This window comes from Mobula hypostoma, chromosome 21, assembly GCF_963921235.1.
Source record: "Mobula hypostoma chromosome 21, sMobHyp1.1, whole genome shotgun sequence".
NCBI lineage: Eukaryota > Metazoa > Chordata > Chondrichthyes > Myliobatiformes > Myliobatidae > Mobula > Mobula hypostoma.
Window position 1 is genome coordinate 23,869,614 of NC_086117.1, and position 26,141 is coordinate 23,895,754.

General features: G+C 39.3%; 1 protein-coding gene and 1 non-coding gene across 5 annotated transcripts in view; both read right to left on the minus strand.

The window, feature by feature from the left end:
- prrc2b (proline-rich coiled-coil 2B) overlaps positions 1–26,141 on the minus strand; it is a 75,831-nt gene that overhangs the window by 13,722 nt on the left and 35,968 nt on the right. For all 4 annotated transcript variants that reach the window (XM_063073637.1, XM_063073635.1, XM_063073634.1 and 1 more), the window contains 15 exons: positions 23,063–23,318; positions 22,328–22,538; positions 19,512–21,662; positions 18,154–18,374; positions 16,318–16,466; positions 15,420–15,597; positions 11,212–11,294; positions 8,974–9,201; positions 8,310–8,549; positions 4,638–4,724; positions 3,801–3,902; positions 3,045–3,237; positions 1,502–1,611; positions 1,041–1,168; positions 722–956 (listed from right to left, as the gene is read on the minus strand). In XM_063073637.1, the coding sequence (XP_062929707.1) occupies positions 722–956; positions 1,041–1,168; positions 1,502–1,611; positions 3,045–3,237; positions 3,801–3,902; positions 4,638–4,724; positions 8,310–8,549; positions 8,974–9,201; positions 11,212–11,294; positions 15,420–15,597; positions 16,318–16,466; positions 18,154–18,374; positions 19,512–21,662; positions 22,328–22,538; positions 23,063–23,318 (4,572 nt within the window). The remainder of the gene's footprint in view (positions 1–721; positions 957–1,040; positions 1,169–1,501; positions 1,612–3,044; positions 3,238–3,800; positions 3,903–4,637; positions 4,725–8,309; positions 8,550–8,973; positions 9,202–11,211; positions 11,295–15,419; positions 15,598–16,317; positions 16,467–18,153; positions 18,375–19,511; positions 21,663–22,327; positions 22,539–23,062; positions 23,319–26,141) is intronic.
- On the minus strand, positions 14,007–14,092 carry LOC134360121 (small nucleolar RNA SNORD62). Its single transcript, XR_010021264.1, has one exon. It is a non-coding gene; the product is annotated as a small nucleolar RNA SNORD62 (small nucleolar RNA).

Sequence of the window (26,141 nt, forward strand, 5' to 3'; positions counted from 1 at the left end):
CTCACTGGTTAGCACAATCAGCGTGGACAGGTTGGACTGATGGGCTTGTTTCAATGCTGTACGACACTACAACTCTATGAAAGTGTAATTGCTCGCAGAAATAAAATAACGTGCTACAAAAAGACTTCGCAAAAATTTTGTATTACCACAGGGCATAGCAGTAACACAGGCTTTACAACCTATTATACCTGCTTGATCTTTAGAGCTCACTTCCACTTTTCTCCCTTATCCTCATGTTCCTCGATATCTTTAGGATCTAAAAAAAATCTATCAACCTCAATCCTGAATACATTCAATAACTTAGTAACCACAGCTCTTTGGAATAAAGAATTCTATACTTTCAAGAATATTATCTTCCCTGTTAGGTCCTCAAAATGTTGGTGAGGCTACTCTTCTAAAGCAGAGAATGATTAGAATTAAGAGTACAATCTCTCTTCACGCAATCTTTTCTAAGAGGAATCAATTGAATTTTTTAAAAAATCAATGTAGATTTCTTCTAGGTAAATCCAGGTTTTCAAATTAATTCAATTAAAAGAGCACATAAATAAAGTTTTAAAATGGAAACATGGGAGCAAGTGGTTCATAGAGAAGTACAATACATTGTGTTCAAACGAGGCACATCACAAGTGAAAACCTTAAGATTAAATTGTTTGATGGCAACAAATTACTACCGAAATAAAATTGCATTTTATCTGAACAAAGATCATAGTAACTCTTAAACCTGTATCAGCTGAGAGTCTAGGATCTGTGAAGTGGTGAGCCCAGGTTGGTTTAGTTGACTTTCATACATGAGCGTTTGATTTCCTCCAATGGCTTGATAATGAGACCCTGGCTGTGGCTTTACCATATCGGAGGTCGGAACTGCAGGGAAAGCTGTATATGGAGTTTTCAGAGGAGCCCCAGACAAGACCATTGTGGATGGCTGAGACAGACTGGCATGCATATATACTTGTGACCTGTGAACAAGATGAACTTCAGATTAATTGTTTTTGTATCTGTATAGACACTTCCGTATTACTCTGAAATAATATGACTAGTACCTGAACGGCTGCATTGAACCAAATATCTCTTGAGATTGGGAGACAGGCAATCCATTTCTCAATCCAAGGGGTGCCTGGGCCTGTAAGGATGTATGTACGGGCATTGGAATCTGATGTGCTGCAGCAGCCTAAAGAGGGAAAAGCAATCAGCCATGATAACAAGCACTGCACCCTGTTACAACTGACAATACTTATTTTTGTCCCACTATACGCTGAAGTGGTAACATAATTATAACTGGAAATGCTGGTATCTGTCAACTTGTATAGTGCTTCAGGATAACAATGTCACAGAAGAACTCAAACTGCTGCACCTAACAATGTCAGGTGTTTCAGAACACCACATTCAGAAGGTAGCAGGCGCTGACACACTCAACTATTACTGGAAAGATTTTCAGACTTTAAATTGCAAATACAGGTAATAGGCCTGTCATTTAAAATATGAATGAAAATGCTACCATTACCTGAGAGAGTCCAGCCTGGAAATTTTGCTGCTGTGGAATTGATTGAGGAAGGAGTCGGGTCTGACTGGCAAAAACATGACCATCCATGTACAAAGGGGAAATATGGCTCCCTGAAAAACCACAAGAAAATGTCTTTTTCCTATTTGCAGGCTCAATGTCTGACTTACAAAGACCTAAGTTAAAAACAAATATTAGTTTCCTAAGATGATATGTCATTTTATTCTGATAAAAAGGTGAAACACTCACTCCCCACAATCACTGGAAACTTTAAAATCAAGTAAAAGTGGATTTGATCTAGTTACCTAAAACTAATAGAGGACATTCTTCAAAACAAAACAGGCCAATTTGTAAAGCAAATTCATTTCTGTACGATTAGTTAGCTTTCAGTAATAAAAAAAAACACTACCCAGTTAATTTGTGAGCGTGAATCCTGGGAACTAAGACCCAAGACATATGAGCAGAATTAGGCTATTCAGCCAATCAAGTCTGCTCTGGCATTCAATCAGTGTTGATTTATTTCCCCCTCAACCTCATTCTCCCGCCTTTTCCCTGTAACTTTAAACTACTTAAATTTATCCCATGACTTAGCCTCTGCAGATTCAACACCACCTGGCTAAAGAAATTCCTTCCCATCTTTGTTCTAACAGGATGTCCTTGTATGTTGAGGCTGTGCCCTCTGCGCCTAGACACTCTGACTATTGGAAACATCCTCTCCACATCCACTATCTTGGACTTTCAATATTTCATAGGTTTCAATAAGATCCGCCCCTCCTCCATTCTTCTAAACTACAGTGGTAAAGGCCAAAGTCATCAATCACTCCTCACAGGTTAATCCTTTCATTCCTGATATCATTCTCATAAACCTGTTCTGAACCCTAATACCAGCACATCTTTTCCTATTTATGGGCCCCAAAATTGCTCTGTGATCTGACCAATGCCTTATAACATTTCACCATTACATCCTTTCCTTTATATTTTAGTCCTCACAAAATGAATGCCTTCCTTACTACCAACTCAACCTGCAAAGTTAACCTTTAGGGAATCCTGTACAAGGACTCCTAAGTCCCTTTGCACCAATTTCTGAAATTGCTCCTTATTGAGAAAATTTTCTATACCTGTATTCCTGTATCAAAGTGCAATCCCTACACTGTATTCAATCTGTGCTGTAGCCCAGAAATTAGCCACGTCTGGAAGGATGTATATATTTAGCTTCTTTTTAAACAAGCAACATACATAAAGTTCCTTTAATTATAGGGACTTATATTTGCATGGGCTATTCTAATTACTTATGCTAACAGTAAATAAGTCACTAACATGCAATCTTTGGCAGACAGAAATCCAAGAGGCTTCTTTCCCACAACTAATGCTTTATTGATACTGTAGTATGATAATCGAATAGAATGCAAGTCAACAAGAAAGCATAGGATAATCATGCATTACTCTAATTGTTTTATAATTTGACTACCAGAATTAAAAGTCAAGCTGTCCTTTAAGGTAATCAAAAGGCAAGCACTAATATCAATAAGCACAGAAAATTACATACCTGGCAAAGATACTGAAGGTGCAACTGACACCATAGGCATAGGTGGCACAGAAGAACATCCAATTGAGCTGTAGCCTACACCACTAGGTGGGCCAGTGTTACATGGAGTCTGTGTACTGGCACTACTGCTACCGGGAGAACTCTGCTCAGCAACATTGGGAGAATTTTCCCAGGCTTTGCGAGCAGATTCCATCTATTCAAATATAGAGAATAGTATAAAGTACAGAAATACTAACTGAAAAGCCTTAAATGCAAAGGCACTTTCTCCCAAATACCATGATTAATCAACACACTCATTTGCAAGGTATTGGTCACAAGAATACAGGCTGCTTCAGAAAAGTGTCTAATGAAAGCAGTTGTATAAGCAAGAACGAGTTGCAATTTCATTTAGCTCAAAGACATAATGAAGCATTCATTCATAAGGATCTACCCTTCAAAGAAGGGTTCTGATACAGCAGGGAGTTTCCTGTGGCAAATGGATTAGTAATCAGATACATAAACAGCAAAAGAATCAAAGGAAGTAAAACCAGAATTTATTTCTCAAGAAGGTTGTAATCTGGAGTGGTGGGACAGATTCCTCAGAAACTTTCAACAGACAAGTGAATATGCATTTGAGGAAAAATAATTTACAAGGTTAAATGACAGCATTTTCAAAGCCAAGCACAGAAATGATGAACTATGGTCATCCTGCGCTGAATGATTTTTAAAAGTTGAGACATCAGGTATTAAATGGAGCAATTGCTTATTCCAGCCTACCTTTAATGTAAGATCTGTGCTTGATAGGGAAACAGGAGTGAGATTGGGACCCTGCTGGAGATGCTCTCGTCGCAGAATAGGGATTGACTGGCTCAGCGTCACCTGAAAAACAGTATCGTACTAAATAAGGACTTCAACCCAGCTTTGCACAAGGAAATATTTAACAAGCCAGGCTTGAGTCTGCTAGCATTTAGAAACACAAGAACCTGAGTGGTATGGCAAGATGGATAATGGAAATTACATTACTCTTGTGAGAGAATCTAAAAATAGAATTTGTTTAAAAATATAAGGTTTCACATTTAATTCATAGGTGAGTTAAAATTCTCTCTGGGGCTAGACAGTCTTTGAAACTCTGCTTCCACCACTCTTTGAGGGACAAAGTTTTTCAATAAAGGTAAAGGTAGATGAATTCTTGACATGAAGATTACAATGGGTAGACAGGAACATGAAACTGAGGTTAAAATAAGATCAGCAATGATTTTAATAAATGGTAGAACAGGTTTGAGGGACCAGGCAGCATATTTCTGTCCCTAATTTATTACATGTCCACACAGGGAGAGAGGAATAGTTATATTGATAGATTTAAATGAGAAAAATTCAAAATGAAGCATACATGCCAGTCAAAGCTTTTTAATTTTAATTTCAGCAAAGTTGCACATGAAAATTTCACAAAGGTTGAACAAAATGATATATTGAAGGGAAAAAGTGAAAAACTATTGTTTTTAAGATATTTAAATCAGGTTTTAAAACTACAAATATATTTCCATTGTTTGGTCTTGGGGCTTCAAAGAGAATTGAAAATTTGATGTTTCAATCCTTTCAGAATATAATACTCACATTGTTCACCAATACATCCTGCAATTTAGTGATTGAGTTGGAAACAGAATTCGGCATGGAGTTCTGAGGCAAACTGAAATCAGAATCCTAAAATACCAAACAAATGTTTTAGTTCAACGAAGCAAAACTATCAACAGCAACACCAATTGTCAGAAATAGAAACCTTAAACATTGCTGACTACATACATCATTGACTCAGACCTCTATAATAATTACCAAATTGACTAAAAAATATCCTGACCCGTGTCATCAAGTAAAAGCTTCATTGAGAATGATTCCACATTATGAGTGTAAAATAAACCTGAATTGATGAAAAGGGTAATTTCTTTTTAATACAGCAAATGCTAGATCAGGAGAAATACACTTTGCTCATCAACTACTCATCATACACAGAAAACTTTCAATATCATATATTAAATGTATCTTCTGCAGTTAATTCCCTCTTTTTTTTACAATCCCAGTTCTGGCTTCCGATAACTGAAGAGCATTATGAATCACAACATTTAAGCCAGGGGACCCCAACCATTTTTGCACCGCGGACCAGTTTAATATTGACAATATTCTTGCGGACAGGCCGACCGGTGGGGGGGGGGTGAGAATCACGACCGGAATACAGGTGATAAGTCAACTATAAGTCACTTATCAGCGGCTAATACACTCAATTTCGTTCCTAAAAGGGCTTATCTAACGAATTTAATATTAAACACACAGTGCATATTTTCCTCGCATGCATATAGTGATAAGGCAATTATAAGTCATAAGGGGGTTCCTTATGTCCAGTCTATTCCCCAATTTAGTTTTCATTGCATTCATTGCAGAAAACCCCACTTTGCAGAGATATAATGTTGGAAATGGAAGAAACGTTTTCAGTGCTTGTGTGGCTACCTCAGGATATTCAGCCTTGACTTTGATCCAGAATGCTGGCAGAGATGTTATGTCAAACATACTTTTCAGCCCACCATCATCTGCAAGCTCAAGGAGTTGATCTTCTTCCCGCGCTCTCAAGGATGATTCACCGGGGACATTCACAAATGGGTCACAGACCCATTCCTTTACACATCTTGGGTCATTTGCGGTTGGGAAGTAACGCTCGAATTCTGTCGACAGCGAAGATAGGTGTTCACGCACCAGATGTGAGCCTCAGTCTCTCCCAAATTCCCAACTAATATTGGGAACATGTCAAATATGCCCCTGTCCACTCGCTGTCCCCAAAGTTCCAGTTTGGCTGTGAAAGCAGACACTTTATCTGCCAACTTGAAGACAGTTGTCATTCTCCCCTGAAGTGACAAATTGAGTTCATTGAGCAGGTTGAAGATGTCACACAGATAAGCAAGTTTTGCTATCCACTCCTCGTCACTGAAGTATGCTGCCAACGGTGACTTTTTTCCTGAAAGTAATCTCTGTAGCTGCTCTCTTAACTCAAAAACCCTGGCCAGGGCTCTCCCCCTTGATAGCTACCTGACTTCAGTGTGAAAGAGAAGGCATTTGTGCTCTGCATCCATTTCCTCACAAAGCTGCTCAAACTGACGTGAGTTAAGGGCTTTTGCTTCAATATGATTGATAACTTCAACAATGTCACTCAATATGCTGTTAAGATCAGGTGACATTTTTCCGCTAGCCAGCATTTCCCTGTGTATGACAGTGTATAGACTGGCATTCAGGAGCAACCTCTTTGACTCGGGTAGTGAAACCACTCGTTAATCCGTTCCAACAGCTGTGCTTCGATGTCCTCCGCTATGTCATCGATTCTCCTTAAAACTGTGGTAGCTGAAAGGGAAACCTGTGCCATCTTGTTAGCTGCAGCTTCTCCCAACAGTTCACGGCACACGTCCTTGGCAGCAGGCAGAATTAATTCTTCACCAACAGTGAAAGGCTTCTTAGCCTTAGCAACATGGCTAGCCACTATGTATGACGCTCTCAGAGCAGCAGCATTTGTGGAGATGATGGCTCTCAGCACTTGGTTCTGTCCTGCTTGCTCACATTTTTACCGCTCAAAAAACTCAACGGGTTTGTCTTTAAGTGCAGGGTGCTTGGACTCACGGTGCCGAAGCAGTTGTGAGGGCTTCATTGCCTCATTAGACAGCTTGTCTCCACATATCACACACAGGGGGCTTGGAACGTGCAGGTCACCGGTCGCAATAAAGCCATATTTTATGTACGACTCGTCGTATTTCCTGTTGAAGGAAGCTTTCTTTTTTTTTTGAAGTCTCGGCCTCAGCTGTCTCTGAGTTATCATCATCGTTAGGCCTCTTATGTCCCCTACCACCTCTTCCAAAGAAACTCTCAAGCGGCGTTTGTTTTTCCACTCATCAAGTAGTTGTAGGTTATACCGACTGATGACATCGCATGGGTAATGACCTCACATGCGTTCAAGTTCAATAGTGGGCGTGACAGGGAATGAGGAAAGGTGCAGTTGACTCATATCATTTCCTCACGGCCCGGTAGTACATGCTTCACGGCCCGGTGGTTGGGGACCACTGATTTAAGCTATCATGCCTTGTGTGGAGAGAATTTAATTGTACACTTCACTTGTAAATACGGCCAACAGAAAGTACACTTAGACCTACAAGATACAAGACTGAAGCTTGCTAAAGATGTACAACAGCCCGGTTGTAGTAAACAATTGTGATTATTGTGGTCACTTGGTCAAGTTTGCAGCTAAGTAAGAATGTGAAAGGGTGGGCAGATATGTACAACACCATTATCTGAATTCTCCATCTTAAGTTGCCCTGATCATATTGATCAGGTTTTACCGTTGCCTATATCACATGATTAGGCAGCTGCTCAGTAAAAAGCATGGTGGACCATCATGCTGAAGACATTATAACACAGTGTCTCTGGAGTTCCTTTCAATTATAATGCATTCTCAAAAGGTGAAATAACTCAGCAAACCAACATCACAAGTTCATATACCAACTAAAGCAACATATAAAATATGAGAATGTCCCTCTGCAAGGATAGAATTAAAAAGCAATTAAGTCATTGAACATCAAGGACAGCCATGCATAAAAAAAGCCATCTGCAGTTCCAACCGTTCCAAAGAACAGTGACATATAGAAGATAATGCAATGGTACCGGAACTGGAAGTTTAAATAGGAAAGAGTGATCTGATTGGTGCTCTAGAAAAGTGAAGACATTAAGGTGAACTGTAAAAAGTTATTAAAACCATGAATGGATAGTACATTTGGGGAATAAACAAGACACTATACATACAAAAGTTACTAACAATTTAAATAGAGAAATGGGAAATTATTTTAAAGAGTGCTAGAAAGTGAAAATCATTACTGCTAGAATAGGTTAATGCAATACAACTATGAACTATACAGAATATGCAGAAAAAGATGAGATGAGACAGATGAATGGCAGAATTCTGAGGAGTCCAACAAAAGCACAAAGATGACGGCCAAAACTCTATTCTCTGACTTTAATGTATATGCTATGCATGAAATGCACCAGTCTCTTTTTTCAATCTCCTCCTCTCTCATCTACAATATACAGTGCTAAACATTACTTGCACACATTAGTGAGGTGTCACTAAATATTCTAAGCAACTGTTTTGTGATTTCAATATTTACATTAGCAAAAATTACACACTTCAGAGTTGCACACTGACAATTCATGGATTTGAGACAGTAACACTAGCTATGACTTCAGCCTTCAAATAGAATTTACCTTTGGGCTTACTCCAAACTCTATTGGTGGAACTGGAATAACAGAGTCTACGTGCAAATCCAGCCCTGTTTTGGAATTTGCTCTGTTATCAGCTGCAGTTTTCGAATTGATGCCCCCATCACTTCGCTCTGCTCCTTCTGGTTCCAGACACTCTTTAGCCTTTTTGTTTTTCAGAGATCGTTCATTTCCTATTGGTCCAGGTTTGTGGTCTTTGCTCTGCCCTTCAGCTGGGTCTGGAATCTTTTAAAACACAAATAAGGGAAATAAAATCACTTTTTGCATGATTCTAAATGCTAGAAATAAAGCATTTCATTTATACAACTTAGCAGTTTCATTCAGATGTACCACTGAACTAGAATGACATTATGTAACCTATAATATTGTTAAATCCAGTGAAATCATAACACACTCTGTACCCCCACAACTCTAACACTCTACAAAACTAGGCTAAGTAATCCCACACAAGACATCAGATTCCCAAATTATCTCATCAATAAAGTGAACCAAGTCAGTTCACCCAGTTATCCAAATCCTTGCCATCTTACGTTAATTCAAATGTGGTAGCATTTTTGATTGCTCTGTGAACCATTGACATGCAAACCAACATAAACAACAAAGCAATGATTTAGTGCAGTGTTAAGAACTTTCCCCCAACTGCTGTTACCTTGTTCTCTGGTCTTTCTGACTTTTGTCGTTGTTCCTTCGGATCTTCTGTTTTTCCATTTGATTTATCTACTGATGTGTCTGCACTGGCTCCATTTACTTCAGTCACCACTCCTCCCTCTGGCTTCAGTGCGCCATACGGTGAGCTTCGCTGTGATGATGTTGCAGATGAACCTTGAGAATCAGCACTGAGTTCAACTCCACTGTCAGGTTGACTTGCCTTGAAACTCTACCAGAAATAATACCAAAAAAGTTAATGCGCTAGCGGCTTAAGACACAAAAATACAATCATGTATCTTGTGTACATGATAAAATTAAATTAAAATTATGTTTCTACATTGACATATATTTAATGTATTTCCCAGGTTGCCTTTCTTCAAAGAGAGAGTATTAAAAATGCTACTGGGTCACAGATTGCATGTCCACACTACTTCCGTATACCACCTTACAGATGCACGAGGGAGCATGGTAGCGTAGTGGCTAGCACAATGCATTGGAACAGGCGACCTCAATTTCCAACACTGCCTGTAAGGAACTCCCTGTTACTGTGTGGGTTTCACCAGATGCTCTGGTTTCCTCCCATAGTCCAAAGACTTACCGGTTGTTAGGCTAATTGGTCTCTGTAAATTGTTCTGTGATTAGGCTAAAGTTAAATTGGTGGGTTATTGTGCAACATGGCTCGAAGGGCCAGAAGGGCCCACTCCAGGCTGTACCTCAATAAATAAACAAATATTGAGATGTAAAACAGTTTAAAATATTAACAGAAAATTCTGGAAATAGTCAGTTCATTTGGCAGCATCTGCGGAAAGTTAACTAAATATTGAGCCCATTCATCAGAACTGGGAAAGGGATTTTTAAAAAAGTAATTACATGTGGTAGAGAAGGTGACAGGTGAGTGGACAGGACAGAAGGAATGTTTGAGATAGGAGTCAGACTTGCCATGCTGTAAATGAAGTTATCTGGTTGATAGATTAATACGGGCAGTTAGAGAATGAGAACACCAGCAATGGAACATAAAAATCGCAGAATGCAAAGCCGTAGGACTTACCCAGCAAACCCAACTGTGTTAATGGAAAGAAGAAAACTGAGTCAACATCACAGATTTACTAGATACAGCGATACTGGCTGAAGAATTAAAGTAGCAGGCACGATGAATCTTGTAGTCATAGTCATATGTTATTGATCCCGGGGGAAATTGGTTTTCATTACAGTTGCACCATAAATAATAAATAGTAATAAAACCATAAATAGTTAAACAGTAATATGTAAATTATGCCAGGAAATAAGTCCAGGACCAGCCTATTGGCTCAGGGTGTCTGACCCTCCAAGGGAGGAGTTGTGAAGTTTAATGGCCACAGGCAGGAATGACTTCCTATGATGCTCTGTGTTGCATCTTGGTGGAATGAGTCTCTGGCTGAATGTACTCCTGTGCCCAACCAGCACAGTATGTAGTGGATGGGAGGCACTGTCCAAGATGGCATGCAACTTGGACAGCATCCTCTTTTCCGATACCACCATCAGAGAGTCCAGTTCCATCCCCACAACATCAATGGCCTTACAAATGAGTTTGTTGATTCTGTTGGTGTCTGCTACCATCAGCCTGCTGCCCCAGCACACAATAGCAAACATGATAGCACTGGCCACCACAGACTCGTAGAACATCCTCAGCATCGTCAGGCAGATGTTAAAGGACCTCAGTCTCCTCAGGAAATAGAATCTTGCCGATGTAGATTGAATGTGAGTGCTCCATTCTAGTGTTCTTGTCTTGATATCAAATTCTACAACTTATTTTCTCTGTTTGTATCAGAATAGGTCACTACATCAATTAAATTGACTCAAGTTTTCCTTCTCTCTATTAGCACTGGCTGACCTGTACGAGAGCATTGCAGTTTGCATTGTGTTTACATTCATCAATTTGCTTTCTCTCTCCTCCAGTTTTTAAAAAAGGACCTTCAACCTGAAATATTAACTCAGTTCCTTTCGGATTTCGAATAAATGCAAATTTTTTTTATGATTTTCATCTAACGAATTTGGAACTTTATTTCACAGAGGTATTAAGGGATATGGGGATGTCACAGAGCAACTGAATTTCAGAATTACCTCAAAGTAAAACTGGTATACAGCCACTAACTGTTAAACAATGTAAAACATCTAGGATTTTCATGAATATTACTGTACAAGATATAGTATCTTCATTTTTCTTACGCTAATCATGAATGTTCGATATGAATATACTTACTTCAGTGCAAGTAGATTCAGACCCTGTGTAAGAATTCAAAGGTTTTGCCCAAACATCACTGCTGGTAGCCTGAACAGGAAGAGCTGCATAAAACAAGTAGTTTCAGAAGTAATTAGCATTTCATTATAAAGTCATATTGATTGAAATGCTTAAATTAAATAATGAATTGAATGCTGTAATGAATTCAAAAGTATAAACAGTTGCAACAAAATGATAGCAAATCCTTTGCAATCACTTGGTTTCCTGCTTCAGTTACTCATAAAATGTGGTCTGATCTTCAAAGTCACAATAATAGACAAACACAATATGCCTAAACTAATGACACACAAACAATTGTACTTCTTCTCAATACTGAGTACACCATCACAGTCTAGGTTCAAAAAAGTAAGTGAACCTCTGGGGTAATGCCTTCGACAAAATTTATTTGGAGTCAGGTGTTGCAACCAATGAGATGAGATTGGAGATGCGAGCTGTAGAAGTGGCCCACCCTATAAAAAAGACACACAAAGTCAGATTACTGACAGAGCCTGCTCTTCTCAAGAAAGATCTGTTTATGTGTACCATGTCTCGATCAAAATAACTTTCAGAGGACCTTAGAAGAATTGTAGAAATGCATAAAGCTGGAAAAGTACACAGTGCACAGTACACAGTACAGTGAACAGTAGGAGAAATTGTCTACAAATGGAGGAAATTCAGCACTGTTGCTATTCTCCCTAGGAGTGGTTGCTCTGCAAAGATCACACTGTTACATACCTCAAGGAGATCTTGTGACTTTCTTGTGAGAATGATGTAATAGTCTTTTGGAGGTCACCTGATGTAATTTTCCCACCGATATGAGATCACGTGATGACATGTTCACCACAGGTATAAAAGTGAAGACCCCTGGTGACGCAGTTAGTTTTCCAGTTAGAACGTCAATGGGATACTCCGCTCCGCTGTGTATTTGCATTATGACGCAGTTTTGATTTTAAATGGAGTTATATGTTCTAATGTAAGCTACAGAAGTCTGAACTGGTGGTTTGACCAATCACTGCCAGGTTTGTTAATGTATCTTTTCAGTAACATTGGAGAGTGAAGATGGGACCCTGAAGGAGACATTCGACGGGTTTAGAAAGGATCGACCATTATTGAATTTGTTCAAGAAAGTGATCTGCATGAGATAGCCTCTGCACAAAGTGGCAGAAAGGCTGTGCAGTATCTATTCTATGGACGAAGGTCAGTGCCTTTAAAACAATTTTATTTCCATTGTCGTGAATTCTGTGGACGAGGCAGAATTCGACTGGGAGTGGCAGTGATGTCGTGTCTTCGAGGAATTCGTTACTTCATGAAAGTCTCTCCTAATTGACTATATAAATCTCTTGGACTTTAAAATTTATCATTCGAAAAACCATGTTTGAATTTATCTCTTTAAGAACTGGTTTCGCATTATCACTTTAAGAACTAGTACTGAGTAGCAGTTTACTGAATGGCCGCATCATTTTTTTTCATTGTTTATCAGGGTTTAATAAACGTTTGTTTGTTAATAAATCCTGACAACATATTCATTGTTGCCGATCACGTGACAACACTAAGAGCACAATGTGCAATGCTGAAGGAGGTGAAAAAGAACTCAAGGGTAAGAATAAAAGATCTGCAGAAATCTCTGGAACTTGCTAAAATCTCTGTGTGTCCACTATAAGAAAAACGCTGAACAAGAATGGTGTTCATGGAAGGACACCTTGGAGGAATCCATGTTCCTCCCCAAAAAAAAAAATTGCTGCATGTGTCAAGTTTGCAAAAGACCACTTGGATGTTCCACAATGCTTCTGGGACAAAGTTCAGTGACCAGGTAAGACAAAAGTTGAACTTTTTGGCAGAAATGTACACCACTATGTTTGGGAAAAAGGGCAATGCACACCAACACCTAAACCTCATCCCAACTGTGAGGCATGGTGGAAGGAGCATCATGGTTTGGGGTTGCTTTGTTACCTCACGGCATGGACAGCCTGCATTCTTTGAGGGAACAATGAATTCAAAATTGTATCAAGACATTTTACATGAGAATGTCAGGGTCGTGGTCCGTCACCTGAAGCTTATTAGAAGTTGGATGATGCAACAATGATTCGATACACAAGAGTAAATCAACAACAGAATGGTTTAAAAAGAAAAAAGTTTATATTTTGGAATGGCTAAGTCAGAATCCAGACCTAACCCAATTGAGATGCTGTGGCACGACCTGAACAAGTCTGTTCATGCAAGGTATCCCAGAAAAATTAATGAACTGAAAGTTTTGTATGGAGGAATGGTCAAAAATTCCTCCTTGCCGCTGTGCAAGTCCGATCAGCAGCTACCAGAAATGTCTGGTGGAGGTTACTGCTGCTAAAAGGAAGTTCTACCATTTAGTAAGTACAAGGGTTCACATACTTTTTCCAGCCACGACTGCGTATGATAAAACAAAACATTCAATAAAGACATGAAAAGTACAATTGTTTGTGTGTTTAGGCAGAATGTGTTTGTCTATTATTGTGACTTGGATGAAGATCAGACCATCAGGAATTAATGCAGAAAACCAGGTAACTGCAAAGGATTCACAAACCTTTTCTTGCAACTGTATGTGTTTTTTTAAAATATATTAGATCTGAACTGTCAGGTTGCACCTATAATTAGAAAAAATACATTCCTGCTTAGATGATATACATTTCCAAATATTCAATTACAATGTATAAAGATACTTGGTGTATTTTACAAAGAGCAAACAGCATTCTCATTCACTTAATTAACTTAGTACTGGATTAACAATTACTCTTTTTGGTTGGTGTATCAGTACATCTTCCTCCTCATATCCACTTCCTCGAGTATACCAAAGGAAGGATCAGAAGGATCCATTGGAACATCATTTACACCTACACATGCAAAACAGGCTTCATATGCATCCAATACTATACACAAATGCAAAAATGTTTATGTGAACACCACGCCCTTATATAAAGTTTACCTCATATTTTCCTTGTCAATTGGGGGAAAAATATGCTTTTTAATTTGATACTGACTTCCAAAGACTTGTAAAGGACCAAAATATTACATTTCAATTTCCATTTCAGGTGCTGATGCATATATCCAAGCTAACTCTCTGTAACAATCTAGAAAGATCATCTTAGGTATCATTTAATGTGGGAGGAGAAGATGGCAATGCAACACAGCTCGCAGCGGCCACTCCGGTGGTGATGTCTGTTATTTGTCAAAGTAGGGTCCCGTGCACAATCCTAATTTGATGGAGACGGACGTGAGAGCATGGAGGAACATCTGGTGAAACTTCTGAAATGCCTGCTTCGCTGCTGCTGCTACTGTGTGGTCCAGAATCTCCGAAAAAGGCCCCGAGTCCTCGGCTTTGATTGTTGCTTGGCAGCTGGGGTGGGGTCAAAGCACTCGGTAGAGGATGGTGCTCAGAGAGGCTCGAAGTTTTCAGACGGACTCACAGCCCGCTGCGGTCAGGTGCTTCCAATGGTGCTGCATCGGCAAGTTGGCGGCGCTTGGAGGTTCATGGCAGGGAGAGTTTCTCCCTTCTGCCGCTTGCGTGAGATGATGAGTCTATTGGGACTTTGAGACTTTTTTTACTGTGCCCATGGTCTGCTCTTTATCAAATTATGGTATTGCTTTGCACTGTTGTAACTTTATGTTATAATTATGTGGCGTTGTCAGTTTTAGTCTTGGTTTGTCCTGTGTTTTCTTGTGATATCATTCTGGAGGAACGTTGTATCATTTTTTAATGCATGCATTTCTAAATGACAATAAAGGAGGACCGAGTGTCCTCATAATCTAATCTAGTTAATAGCTCAGGTCCAAGACTCAAGTCATTTTATCTGGAAAAAGTCAGTGAATGATTTAATTTCTTTGATCTGTCATATTTATTTTCTGCTTTAACTTCACATTTTCAACATGTGTAATACAGTGGATTCCTGTTAATTGGGCCATCAGTTAATCAGAGTAGCTGCTTATTTGGGACAAAAAACAATCGAAAAAATAGCTGGGATTCCCTTAGTTTATTTGGGACACCATGCCACTTAATTGGGGCAGTGACCTGCTGAATGTACTATTTCAGTTACAGCTTAATCGGTGTTTTTATATAGCTTCATCGTACAGTATTTCCAGTCCTGTTTTGTTTTGTGCCCATATTCATTGAGTGAAAGAAGTCTACATTAGGTCAAATTCTACACTCGTATCCAAGTTACCTGCACTGGAGCTTTCCCAGATTTCTGTTCCTAGACTGCTGGATGTGGACTGCACCTTAGAGAAGCTTTCCTCTGTCTGTTCAGTTATTGCATTGGAAATCTGCTGCTTTTTAACAAAACGAGGAGGAATCTTGGATGAAGATGTCCAACTCTTCTCGTTCCGACTTTTCCCAGGTGCCTGATTTGAAAATCCAAAAGTGAAAATGAGAAATTCTTATCCTCATCCACCATCTCACACAATACCCCCTCAAAAAAAAAGCATTTGTCAGTTTGTATCTCTAAAGTAAATGATACTACACTTCCTTCTGCATTCTACACAGAATTGTTTTTAAAGAAAACAATTTTCACTTTACAATGACCCTTTTATCATATCATAACTTGGCCCTTTTCTTTTCTGTGGGTATACAACAGCTCACATTTTAAATGATCAAAATTGTGCCCAAATCCATTCACCGATTACATACTCCCTGAATCTGTGTTCAATAAAATCTCAAGAGCTCTGCTTTACTCCAATTCTAGTCTCTTGAGCTTCTCTAATTTTGCTTTTGTGATCATACTCTCAGCTGTTTAGATTTTAGCTACGGAATTATCTCCAACTCTTTTTATTCAAGAACTTTTTAAAATCTTCTTTTTCAAATAAAATTTACTTGCATTCTAATATTTTACTTTGCAGCCTGCAACCAAATCTGATGTTTTTATTACATTAAAGTTACTATAAAATTGCAAATTATGTTAACTTAAGCACACTGAATGAAAAAAGATAAAATTCTCAAAATGATTGCATGAATGATGTGATGCTATGTAAAATTCATTTTAAACAACTTTGCAATTGATATATAATAATGGAATACTACTTAGCTTACAGTTACTCTTACATCATAGAAGCTAGCCTGTTTACCTGCAAAGTTTGCTCTTTCTTCCTGCGCTCTTCTTCAAGCAAACGACGGTGCTTTTTTGAGATTACTTCAGTAAAACCATCATTCACAGCTGATACAGACTGTTGTTCCTCCACAGCTACAGCTGGATGATCATCAATAATGACAACACCTTAGAGAAAATAAACCATTAGAAAGCCACCACTGATGAACTAGTTCACAGATGACTGAATAAAGAGGAACTTCCTCATGAATAGCAACAACATTTTTAGCTCAGTGAGAAATGTCTGCATCAAGGTTCCATTTGAGAGTTTAGCACACGATCCAGACTAACATCAGTGGTAGTGTCACCTATCAGACAAGATGGTACTGATCTCAAAGAAAAGCAGAGAAGTTGCCCAGACAATATTTTCTCAAGCAACACACATCAAAGTTGCTGGTGAACGCAGCAGGCCAAGCAGCATCTATAGGAAGAGGCGCAGTCGATGTTTCAAGCCGAGACCCTTCGTCAGGACTAACTGAAGGAAGAGTGAGTAAGAGATTTGAAAGCTGGAGGGGGAGGGGGAGATGCAAAATGATAGGAGAAGACAGGAGGGGGAGGGATAGAGCCGAGAGCTGGACAGGTGATAGGCAAAAGGGGATACGAGAGGATCATGGGACAGGAGGTCTGGGAAGAAAGACGGGGGGGGGGTGACCCAGAGGATGGGCAAGAGGTATATTCAGAGGGACAGAGGGAGAAAAAGGAGAGTGAGAGAAAGAATGCGTGTATAAAAATGAGTAACAGATGGGGTACGAGGGGGAGGTGGGGCCTAGCGGAAGTTAGAGAAGTCAATGTTCATGCCATCAGGTTGGAGGCTACCCAGACGGAATATAAGGTGTTGTTCCTCCAACCTGAGTGTGGCTTCATCTTTACAGTAGAGGAGGCCGTGGATAGACATGTCAGAATGGGAATGGGATGTGGAATTAAAATGTGTGGCCACTGGGAGATCCTGCTTTCTCTGGCGGACAGAGCGTAGATGTTCAGCAAAGCGGTCTCCCAGTCTGCGTCGGGTCTCACCAATATATAAAAGGCCACATCGGGAGCACCGGACGCAGTATATCACCCCAGTCGACTCACAGGTGAAGTGATGCCTCACCTGGAAGGACTGTTTGGGGCCCTGAGTGGTGGTAAGGGAGGAAGTGTAAGGGCATGTGTAGCACTTGTTCCGCTTACACGGATAAGTGCCAGGAGGGAGATCAGTGGGGAGGGATGGGGGGGACGAATGGACAAGGGAGTTGTGTAGGGAGCGATCCCTGCGGAATGCAGAGAGAGGGGGGGAGGGAAAGATGTGCTTAGTGGTGGGATCCTGTTGGAGGTGGCAGAAGTTACGGAGAATAATATGTTGGACCCGGAGGCTGGTGGGGTGGTAGGTGAGGACCAGGGGAACCCTATTCCTAGTGGGGTGGTGGGAGGATGGAGTGAGAGCAGATGTACGTGAAATGGGGGAGATGCGTTTAAGAGCAGAGTTGATAGTGGAGGAAGGGAAGCCCCTTTTTCTCAACCAAGCTAAAGCTGATTATCTAGTTATTATCGCTGTACCACTGGAGAAATTATCTGAGGAAAATTTAGTCCTGAATGCAATATTATAACTTCAAATTAGCAAAGGAACACTGACATATTGAGGGACCCTGTCAAATGCAGATCCTTTCTCTCACTACTTTCAACCACTTGTAGATAAATGCATAACAAAGATATATTAGACACTCAGTGAATGAATAGGAATATTGTTAAATGAGAGTTAATACTGATGATGCACATAAATCTGCATTATAACCATGCTTATCAGTAAATGGAAGTGCATATAAATATCTGTACTTACTTGCATAATTATTTAAATCAAACTGAGCCAAAGCATCAGTCTTCTCTTTTGGCTTTTTCACACCAGGTTTTACATCCTTCTCCTTCTTTTTATTTGATACGTCCTTCACTGCATTTTGTACAGCTGCTGGGTCATTGGGAACCACACGCTCTATACAATATACTGTGTTGACATTCCCTCCATTGACAGCTACCTGATCACACAGTTGATCTTCTACAAACCTATTTAAATCAAAAGGTTATTGAAACTCCAGCACAAAATAGCTATTCCCTAAACACCAATATGTAACCTAGATTTAATCCTCAAACTGACTGGATTACCTCATTTCCTTGTGAGTAATAGCACAATGTAAGTTTGATAGTTGTTCTCATTTGGTGGTAGAAATAAAAGCTAGCACAGGGACTACTTTGCTACTCAGCCCAGCACTGCTATTCATTCAAATTCAGCAATGCAGAGCTGGTGAATGAGATCACATTTCATGACCTTTGGACTTTAAAATGAAGAAGAAAAGAGGAAAGATATCAACACCATGTAGTATGCATTATGGGGAAAAAAAAGTACATTTCACATATAAAGGTGAAATTACACATTTGAAGAGGGGCATGAAAAAGTTGCCACAAATATATCTTGAAGAACGTGGCAGGTATAAAACTGCCATTCTTAGTCACCTTTATACACTCAGTGGCCACTTTGTTAGACACATCTGCTCATTAATGCAAATATCTAATCAGCAACTCAATGCAAAAAAGCATGCAGACTGGTCAAGAAGTTCAGTTGTTGTTTAGACTAAGCATCAGAATGGGGAAGTGACTTTGACCACGGAATGACCGTTGGTGTCAGACAGTGTGGTTTGAGTATCTCAGAAACTGCTGATCTCCTGGAATTTTCACTGAAGTCTACAGGGAATGGAGCGAGAAACAAAAAAAACAATATCCAGTAAGCAGCAGCTCTGTGGGTGAAAACAACTTGTTAATGAGAGAAGTTATAGAATGGCCAGACTGATTCAAGCTGACGAAAGGTGACAATAACTATAATAACCACACATTATAACAGTGGTGTGCAAAAGAGAATCTCTGAATGCACTACACGTCAAACCTTGAAGTGGATTGGCTACAGCAGAAGACTACGAACACACTCTCAGTGGGCACTGGGAGTACATCGGAAAGATATTCAATCTTTTAAAAAGGCATTTTGAGAAGGATGAAATTAAACCACTTAATAATCAGTCAATTAATAATCACAGCTATTAATCACAATAATCACAGCTTGGACAGTACCAAGCAAGCAAAGTCTAAAAAAATAAGAGCCGGTGCAAAATTACATTTCAACCTGCCCTCTCAAAATACAATTTAATTTACCGTTTGTTTCTTGGTGGTTGCCCAGATGCTTTTTCATTTCTGGGACCAGTTCCATTCGTCTTCGGAGATTTTCCACCGTATCCCGGATTTGCCCGACGGTTTTGTCTATCAACTGGGCGTTGGCTAGAGAAACTGCGTTTAGCCAACTCTTTTCTCTGCCCAAGTCCGGTGTCTGCCACATCTAACTCAGGAGGCAAGTTATTCAGGGATGTTCTGTTCTCTCTATCTCGTCTCTCAGTAAAGTCACTACTTTCAGAAGCCGTTTCCCACTCTTCATTTGCTTGATCCGAAGAATTTTGGTTAGATAGATCTGGAGACTTATTTCCAGCAACAAGGGAAGCCATTTCCTGATCATCTGTTCTTGTAGTCACACTAGATACATAATTGTCTGCAGGAACACATACATCATTGTTTATCTCAGTGGCTGCATCTCTTTCTTGTTTGAGTCTCCTGAATCGTGGAGGCTTGTCCTGTCGAGGAGGTCTCCTTCTTCGTGGTGGCATATCCATTGATCGCTCCCTTTTGGGTGGTTGATCTTCTGTGGCCGAGGTTCCAGAAAATGAGAGTTTGTCGACCACTCCATTTTCCTCTCCAGCATTTTCTAGTGCTACTTCCAAAGCCCTGTTAAGTGTTTTTGTAGATTCCTTTGGAGGCTGCCTCTTAGACAACATCAGGGAAGATGAAACATCTCCATTTAGTTGATAGGTACCATTTAGCTTGAACATACCTGTTCTGTTTTGTCTTGAGGGCATTCCACGAGGAACAAAGTTGCGCCCTCTCCCAGAGTTACTTAACCGAGGAGGTAATGCCCTCTCAAACATTTTTGATGGTCCCCTTTCATCTTCCATTTCACCAACGATAGTCCCATCAGGTATCCTCTTGGATCTTCTCAGAGGGTCTTTGAACATATTTTTACCCTCTCTGTCAGAATATGCTGACTCAATTGTGGCCTCATTGCCAGTTCCTGATCCCCTGTGCCTCCGTCGCTTTGGTATATCTTCATACTCAGACCCTTCACTGCGTGTCTCACTAGCATTTCGACGTCTGTTGGAGTTCTTTTGTCCATCTTCTAATGAATTACAGTACTCCTTAGGATTTTGCCGACTTCCTCTGCTGAAGTTGTTATTGTAAGAGCTTCTGATCTCTCCAACTCTGCCAGAGAAATCTCCTCGACCTCTACCCCTTCCACGCCCTTGGCCTCGATTGCTAAAATTTTGTTGATCTTCATCTTCAATCCAGTTTCCCCTCTGTGGCGGAGGGAAATCAATGTTCTCTTTATTCATAGGTCTCATTTCCCATGCTTTATTCTCCTTTCTTTGTGGTTTCTCTATTTCCCAGTCAAATTTAGCTGGAGGCACTGGTGAGACAGACAGTTCTTTATGTCTGATGTTCAAACATGACATGGCAGTTTGTGATGGAGGTGCAATGCTTCCATTAGATTTCATCACCTTACCCTCAGTCTTTATCTGTTCAACTTTATTCTGAAGGGTTTTCTGAAAAGATTCCAATTTTACTTTATCGGCCTCTTCATTCTTTTCAGTCTTGAGGTCTTTTAGAACTGGCTTTTTAATTGGCCCTGATCTTCTACCTATCATTTTCCCAACAGTCTCACGACGATCAACATGGTTTCCTTTTAGTGGCTCCCACTGAGATGCAGGTTTAGACTCTATCTTTGACAACTTATCAGTTTGCCATATTTCAGTTCTAAAGCCTTTTTCTTCTCTGGTATCATCATGTTCATCATCCTTTGGGCTCGGATGCTCTTTCTGATGCACATAATCCCAGGTATGAGACACAATCTCTTCGATATTTTCAACACACTTTGTTGCCTCAGTGCTGTCTCTAGAAGGCCCATTCAGTCCATCCTGCTCTGATTCAGATGAGAAGAGTTCTTTATGAAGTAATGGGGGATTTGTTTGATGCTGGAAAAGAACATCCCTTCCAAGCACTGCTGACACATTTGGAGCCACTTCAGGTCTTTGATCTTTTATTAGCTCAGCCTGTGATTCTAAACGAACTATATTTAGCAATTTGTCTGCTGGTGCAACCCTATACTCTTCAATCTGTTCCTCAAATGGATCTCTCTGTATCTTCATGGTTTGCTGGGAAATCGGATCGGCTCTCACAGGTGGAGTGGGAAGTCTTTCATTCCTACAATAAAGAAAATTTGCCAGAGAGTTAATTAAATTTTGAATTTAACAGAACAAAAATCTTAATTTTTCCTATTTCAGAAAATATAATTGATGTGTCACAGGATTATCAAGCCAATTGTTTCTCTTTTGTTGGTATTATCAGTGCAAGATTTTCTTTAAGTACAGTAATAGGAGGCCCAGAAGGATCCACAGAAATATTATTTACACCAATTGTTTCTCCACAATAGGGAGCTGTAAGTAATAATATCATGGCTATAATATCTTACAGCTGCCCCATTGACTGGTGGAGATTGAACCATGGCTTCTAAAGAACAGTAGATTACATTTGCCTTTCCAACCAAAATTCAACCAGCCATGGCTCTTTAACTGGCTGCAAATGAATCAAGTACTACCTGTGATTCAAAATACAATGGTGATATTTAACCAAGCACAACTGGCCTGACAAATGAGAACTTCAAATTCATTTTTAAACAGAAATAAGTTCGTAAAAAATTACTCTCAGATTTAGGAAATGACAGTATTTTCTTCTGTTATCAGAGCCACATTAAAAATATTGTGAAAGAAACTTTCTGTTCTATCTCACCTACTGTAGGGTTTTAATGCAAAAATGTGTCCAATCCCAAAGTGGACACATTTTAATGCCAGTAAAGCAAGGATACTCACCTCGTTCCTCTCTCTTCTGCAGCACCATCTTGAGAATTTAACATAAAAGCCCTGTTTTGAGCAGTTGAGTAGTCGTCTTGACTCCAACTGAACTGTGGCTCTGCTGGTGGAGTTCTTTTTTCCTGTAACAATATGGGGGACCTCTGTTGCTGCTCAGATCCTGAAGTAACATTGTCAGAGTGATCGGGCCGCATCACCGGCTTCATCATTCCTACAAATAATTAATATGTAATCAACTGAAAATTAGTTTGAGATTATCTATATCCTCAACTTAAATATGGTCCAAAAATGTTTCTGATTTGGTTAAGTCTTGATGACTTTCCATTAAATCAAATCTATCAGCACTAGACGAGAGGACAAGGCGGCAGATAGTGGCTTGCTTTTGTGAATTACATTTATGGACAAGAGATTAGACTGTAGCTTGCCAGCTATCCTGGTTCTAATTTGTGGATGGTCCAGAATGGTGTGGTGCACAAAGGAAAAACAGTTTATACAATCATCATCCTGTCCTCTATTATATAAAGTTATTTCTGATCAACTTGGTGATAGACAAATAAGACTTTGAATTCCACATTTGTAGCCACATTATTCTATCAAACATAGCATGAACAATAGTAACTGTAGACAACAACTAACAAATCTACATGTATTAAGCAAAGCTTAAGGCTTTAGTGGGAAAGTGCAGATTTTGTCACAAGGAGAAAACAGCACAAAATTGACCATCTCAGAACTTACCAGAGGGAAGAACACTCGATGGGTAAAAGTCAATGGGTGCCCTCCCAGGGGTCAGTCGAGGATCCATATACGAAGGCATCATCATCCAACGAGGATCATAGCCAAGCATGTGTGGAGGGGGTGGGCCGACTGGACTTGGATAGACATGCCTCTGAGTGTGGGAATGTGGTGGTGCAACCGGTGGTGGTATTAAAGGTCCCTGTTGTTGTTGTTGTTGTTGTTGTTGTTGCCTCTGCTGCATCTTTAACAGCTGTTCCTAATTGTGCACAAACAGACCAAGGGAAAGACAAATATTACAAATTTAAGTATTTAAGTGTACACCCTTATTACTTTGTATATTAGTTTCTTTTTATAAATGCTCACATTCCCCTGCATAAAAAAATACAATCCCCATCCAAAAATTATAAGTCATGCAGCACAGAACATATTTCCTAGATTACAGTATTTGTTTCAAACATTACCAATACAATTGCCACAGAAATTTTTTCAAGAGTTGAATAAATGTGTGAGAAAATTTCTTTGGAAAGGTAAAATGTCAAGAATATCATTGGAAAAATTGACATGTAAATTTGAGTTAGGAGGGTTACAACTTCCAAACTTTAAGAATTATTATAAAGCAAATCAACTTAGATTTATTGCATCTTTTTTCGATGATCGAAAACCAGCATGGATTAAAATAGAATTAGACAAGATAGGAGAAAATAGACCTGAAGATTTTATATATAAATGGGAATCTAAATGGATACGGGAAAAGAAAGAATCTCCTATATTAACACATTTGATTGATCTATGGAATAAGATAAATGTTGATAATGAAATACAAAAATCTTTATTAGCAAGGAGACCTTTGTTCCAAAACAGACTTATTCCTTTTACAATGGACAATCAACTTTTATATAATTGGTACCAAAAAGGGATTAAATTTATAGGAGATTGTTATGAACGAGGTATATTGATGTCATTTGAACAATTAAAGGATAAATATAAAATATCAAATAATACTTTCTTTTGTTACCTTCAATTAAGGGCTTACTTAAAAGGTAAGCTGGGTCAAACAATGTTCTTGCCAAAACCTAATGAAATTGAAACTTTAATTCAAAAAGGGAAAATTAAAAAAATTATTTCTTGTATGTATAATTTGATTCAAGAACAGACAATTAAACAAGGAATCCATAAATCAAAACAAAAATGGGAAACAGATCTGAATATTAATACTGATGAAACAAATTGGTCAAGACTCTGTCTTGACAGTATGACAAATACAATAAATGTTCGACTTAGATTAGTACAATATAATTTTTTAACACCAATTATATATTACACCACAAAAAATAAATAGATTAAATTCAAATCTATCTGATAAATGCTTTTGGTGTAATCAAGAAATTGGTACTTTTTTACATTCTACTTGGTCTTGTTTTAAAATTCAACCCTTTTGGATAAATTTAAGAGTCTTATTGGAACAAAGTACTGGAACTCAATTTCCACATAACCCTGTATTATTTCTATTAGGTGATATTGAAGGGATAAAGCCGAAACTTAAATTGAATAAATATCAGAAAGAATTTATAAAAATTGCATTGGCAGTAGCTAAGAAGACTATAGCAATTACTTGGAAATCTGATTCGTGTTTAAGTATGAATCGTTGGAATAATGAAATAGCTAGTTCTGTTCCACTCGAAAAAATTACTTATAATTTAAGAGATAAATATGTAACATTTCTGAATATTTGGCGCCCTTATTTACAAAAGATAGGATGGCATATTTGAGTGCTCCGATAAAGATCTTGGTCCCTTGGGGAAAGTAACGAATAAGTATACCAAATTTATTTTGAACTCCATGGAGCATGTGGAAACCTTCCAACACCCAGGTGGTTCTTCTTTTTTTTCCTTCTTCATTTTTAGGTAGGACTATATATGGGGGGGGGGAATTAAGGGGAGGGGGAGGGGGGAGGGTAGACACTATCTTTTCATGTATTCATTTTGAAAATCCAATAAAAATTATATTAAAAAAAACCCTGCTTATTAATCTCACTTAACAGCACTTCGTCCAAAGCCTTATGTGCCTTGGATAAATCAAAATTTTTTACTTTTTCATAATAGGACAACACCCTAACCCCCTAACCCAATATATCACTTTTCGACTGCCAGTAATGCTAATTCCAGCACAGGTCTTTGACAGTACTGTCTGTCTGTCTAGGTACCATATCCGATGCGGACTTTGGTGACCATGGTTTTCCATATAGATCTATCCTTTGTTTTTTCGATGACTTCCATTTCCTCGATGTGTAGCCACCTGGCTATGCTTTTGATGTACATTAGCCGAGGTCTTCCTCTAGGTTTGCTCCCCTCAGTCTTTCCAGAGAGTATGAGTTTTTCTAGTTCATCTTTCTGCATGATGTGTCCTAGGAATCTGAGTTGTCTTTCTCTTATTGTGGGTATGAGTGATCGAACTGCTTGGGCTCTTCCGAGAACTTCTTCATTTGATGCGTGTGTGGTCCATGATATTTTTAACATTCTCCTGTAGAACCATAATTCAGCTGCTTCTAGTCTCTTTTTCCATTGCTGGAGAAATGGTCCAGCATTCACTTCTTATCAAGTTGTTTGTATTCTTCGCTGTCTCTTAGTTTGATGGTCTGTTTTTGTTATATATTCAGCTACCTCCAGGTCACCCTTAAGCAAGGTGCTGCACCTGTTAGCCTCCCTACTTGGGTTACCGTGAAGCCACAGAATGCAGGTGGTGGATGAAGCAGAAGGCAAGTTGTGAGTAACACAATCGATGGTTCCTGCTTCTCAGACGCTGAGCAGTCGATCCTTTTAACAGGAGAATTTTCAGGGTCACCTATCTTGTAAAAACACTGCATCGGAAGCAAGCAAGGGGAAGCTACTTCTTGTATTTTATCCCTAGTACAACCATGGTTAATACATACACAAATGTAAAAGACAACAGCGTGAATGGCAGCCCACTTCCAAATAGTACGGACACCTCGTTCGGTACGGGGTATCATATAAACAGACAGGTGAGCCCAGATTGTCATACCACTACTGTCTGCAAGAACAAGAGACTGCGAATTGCCACT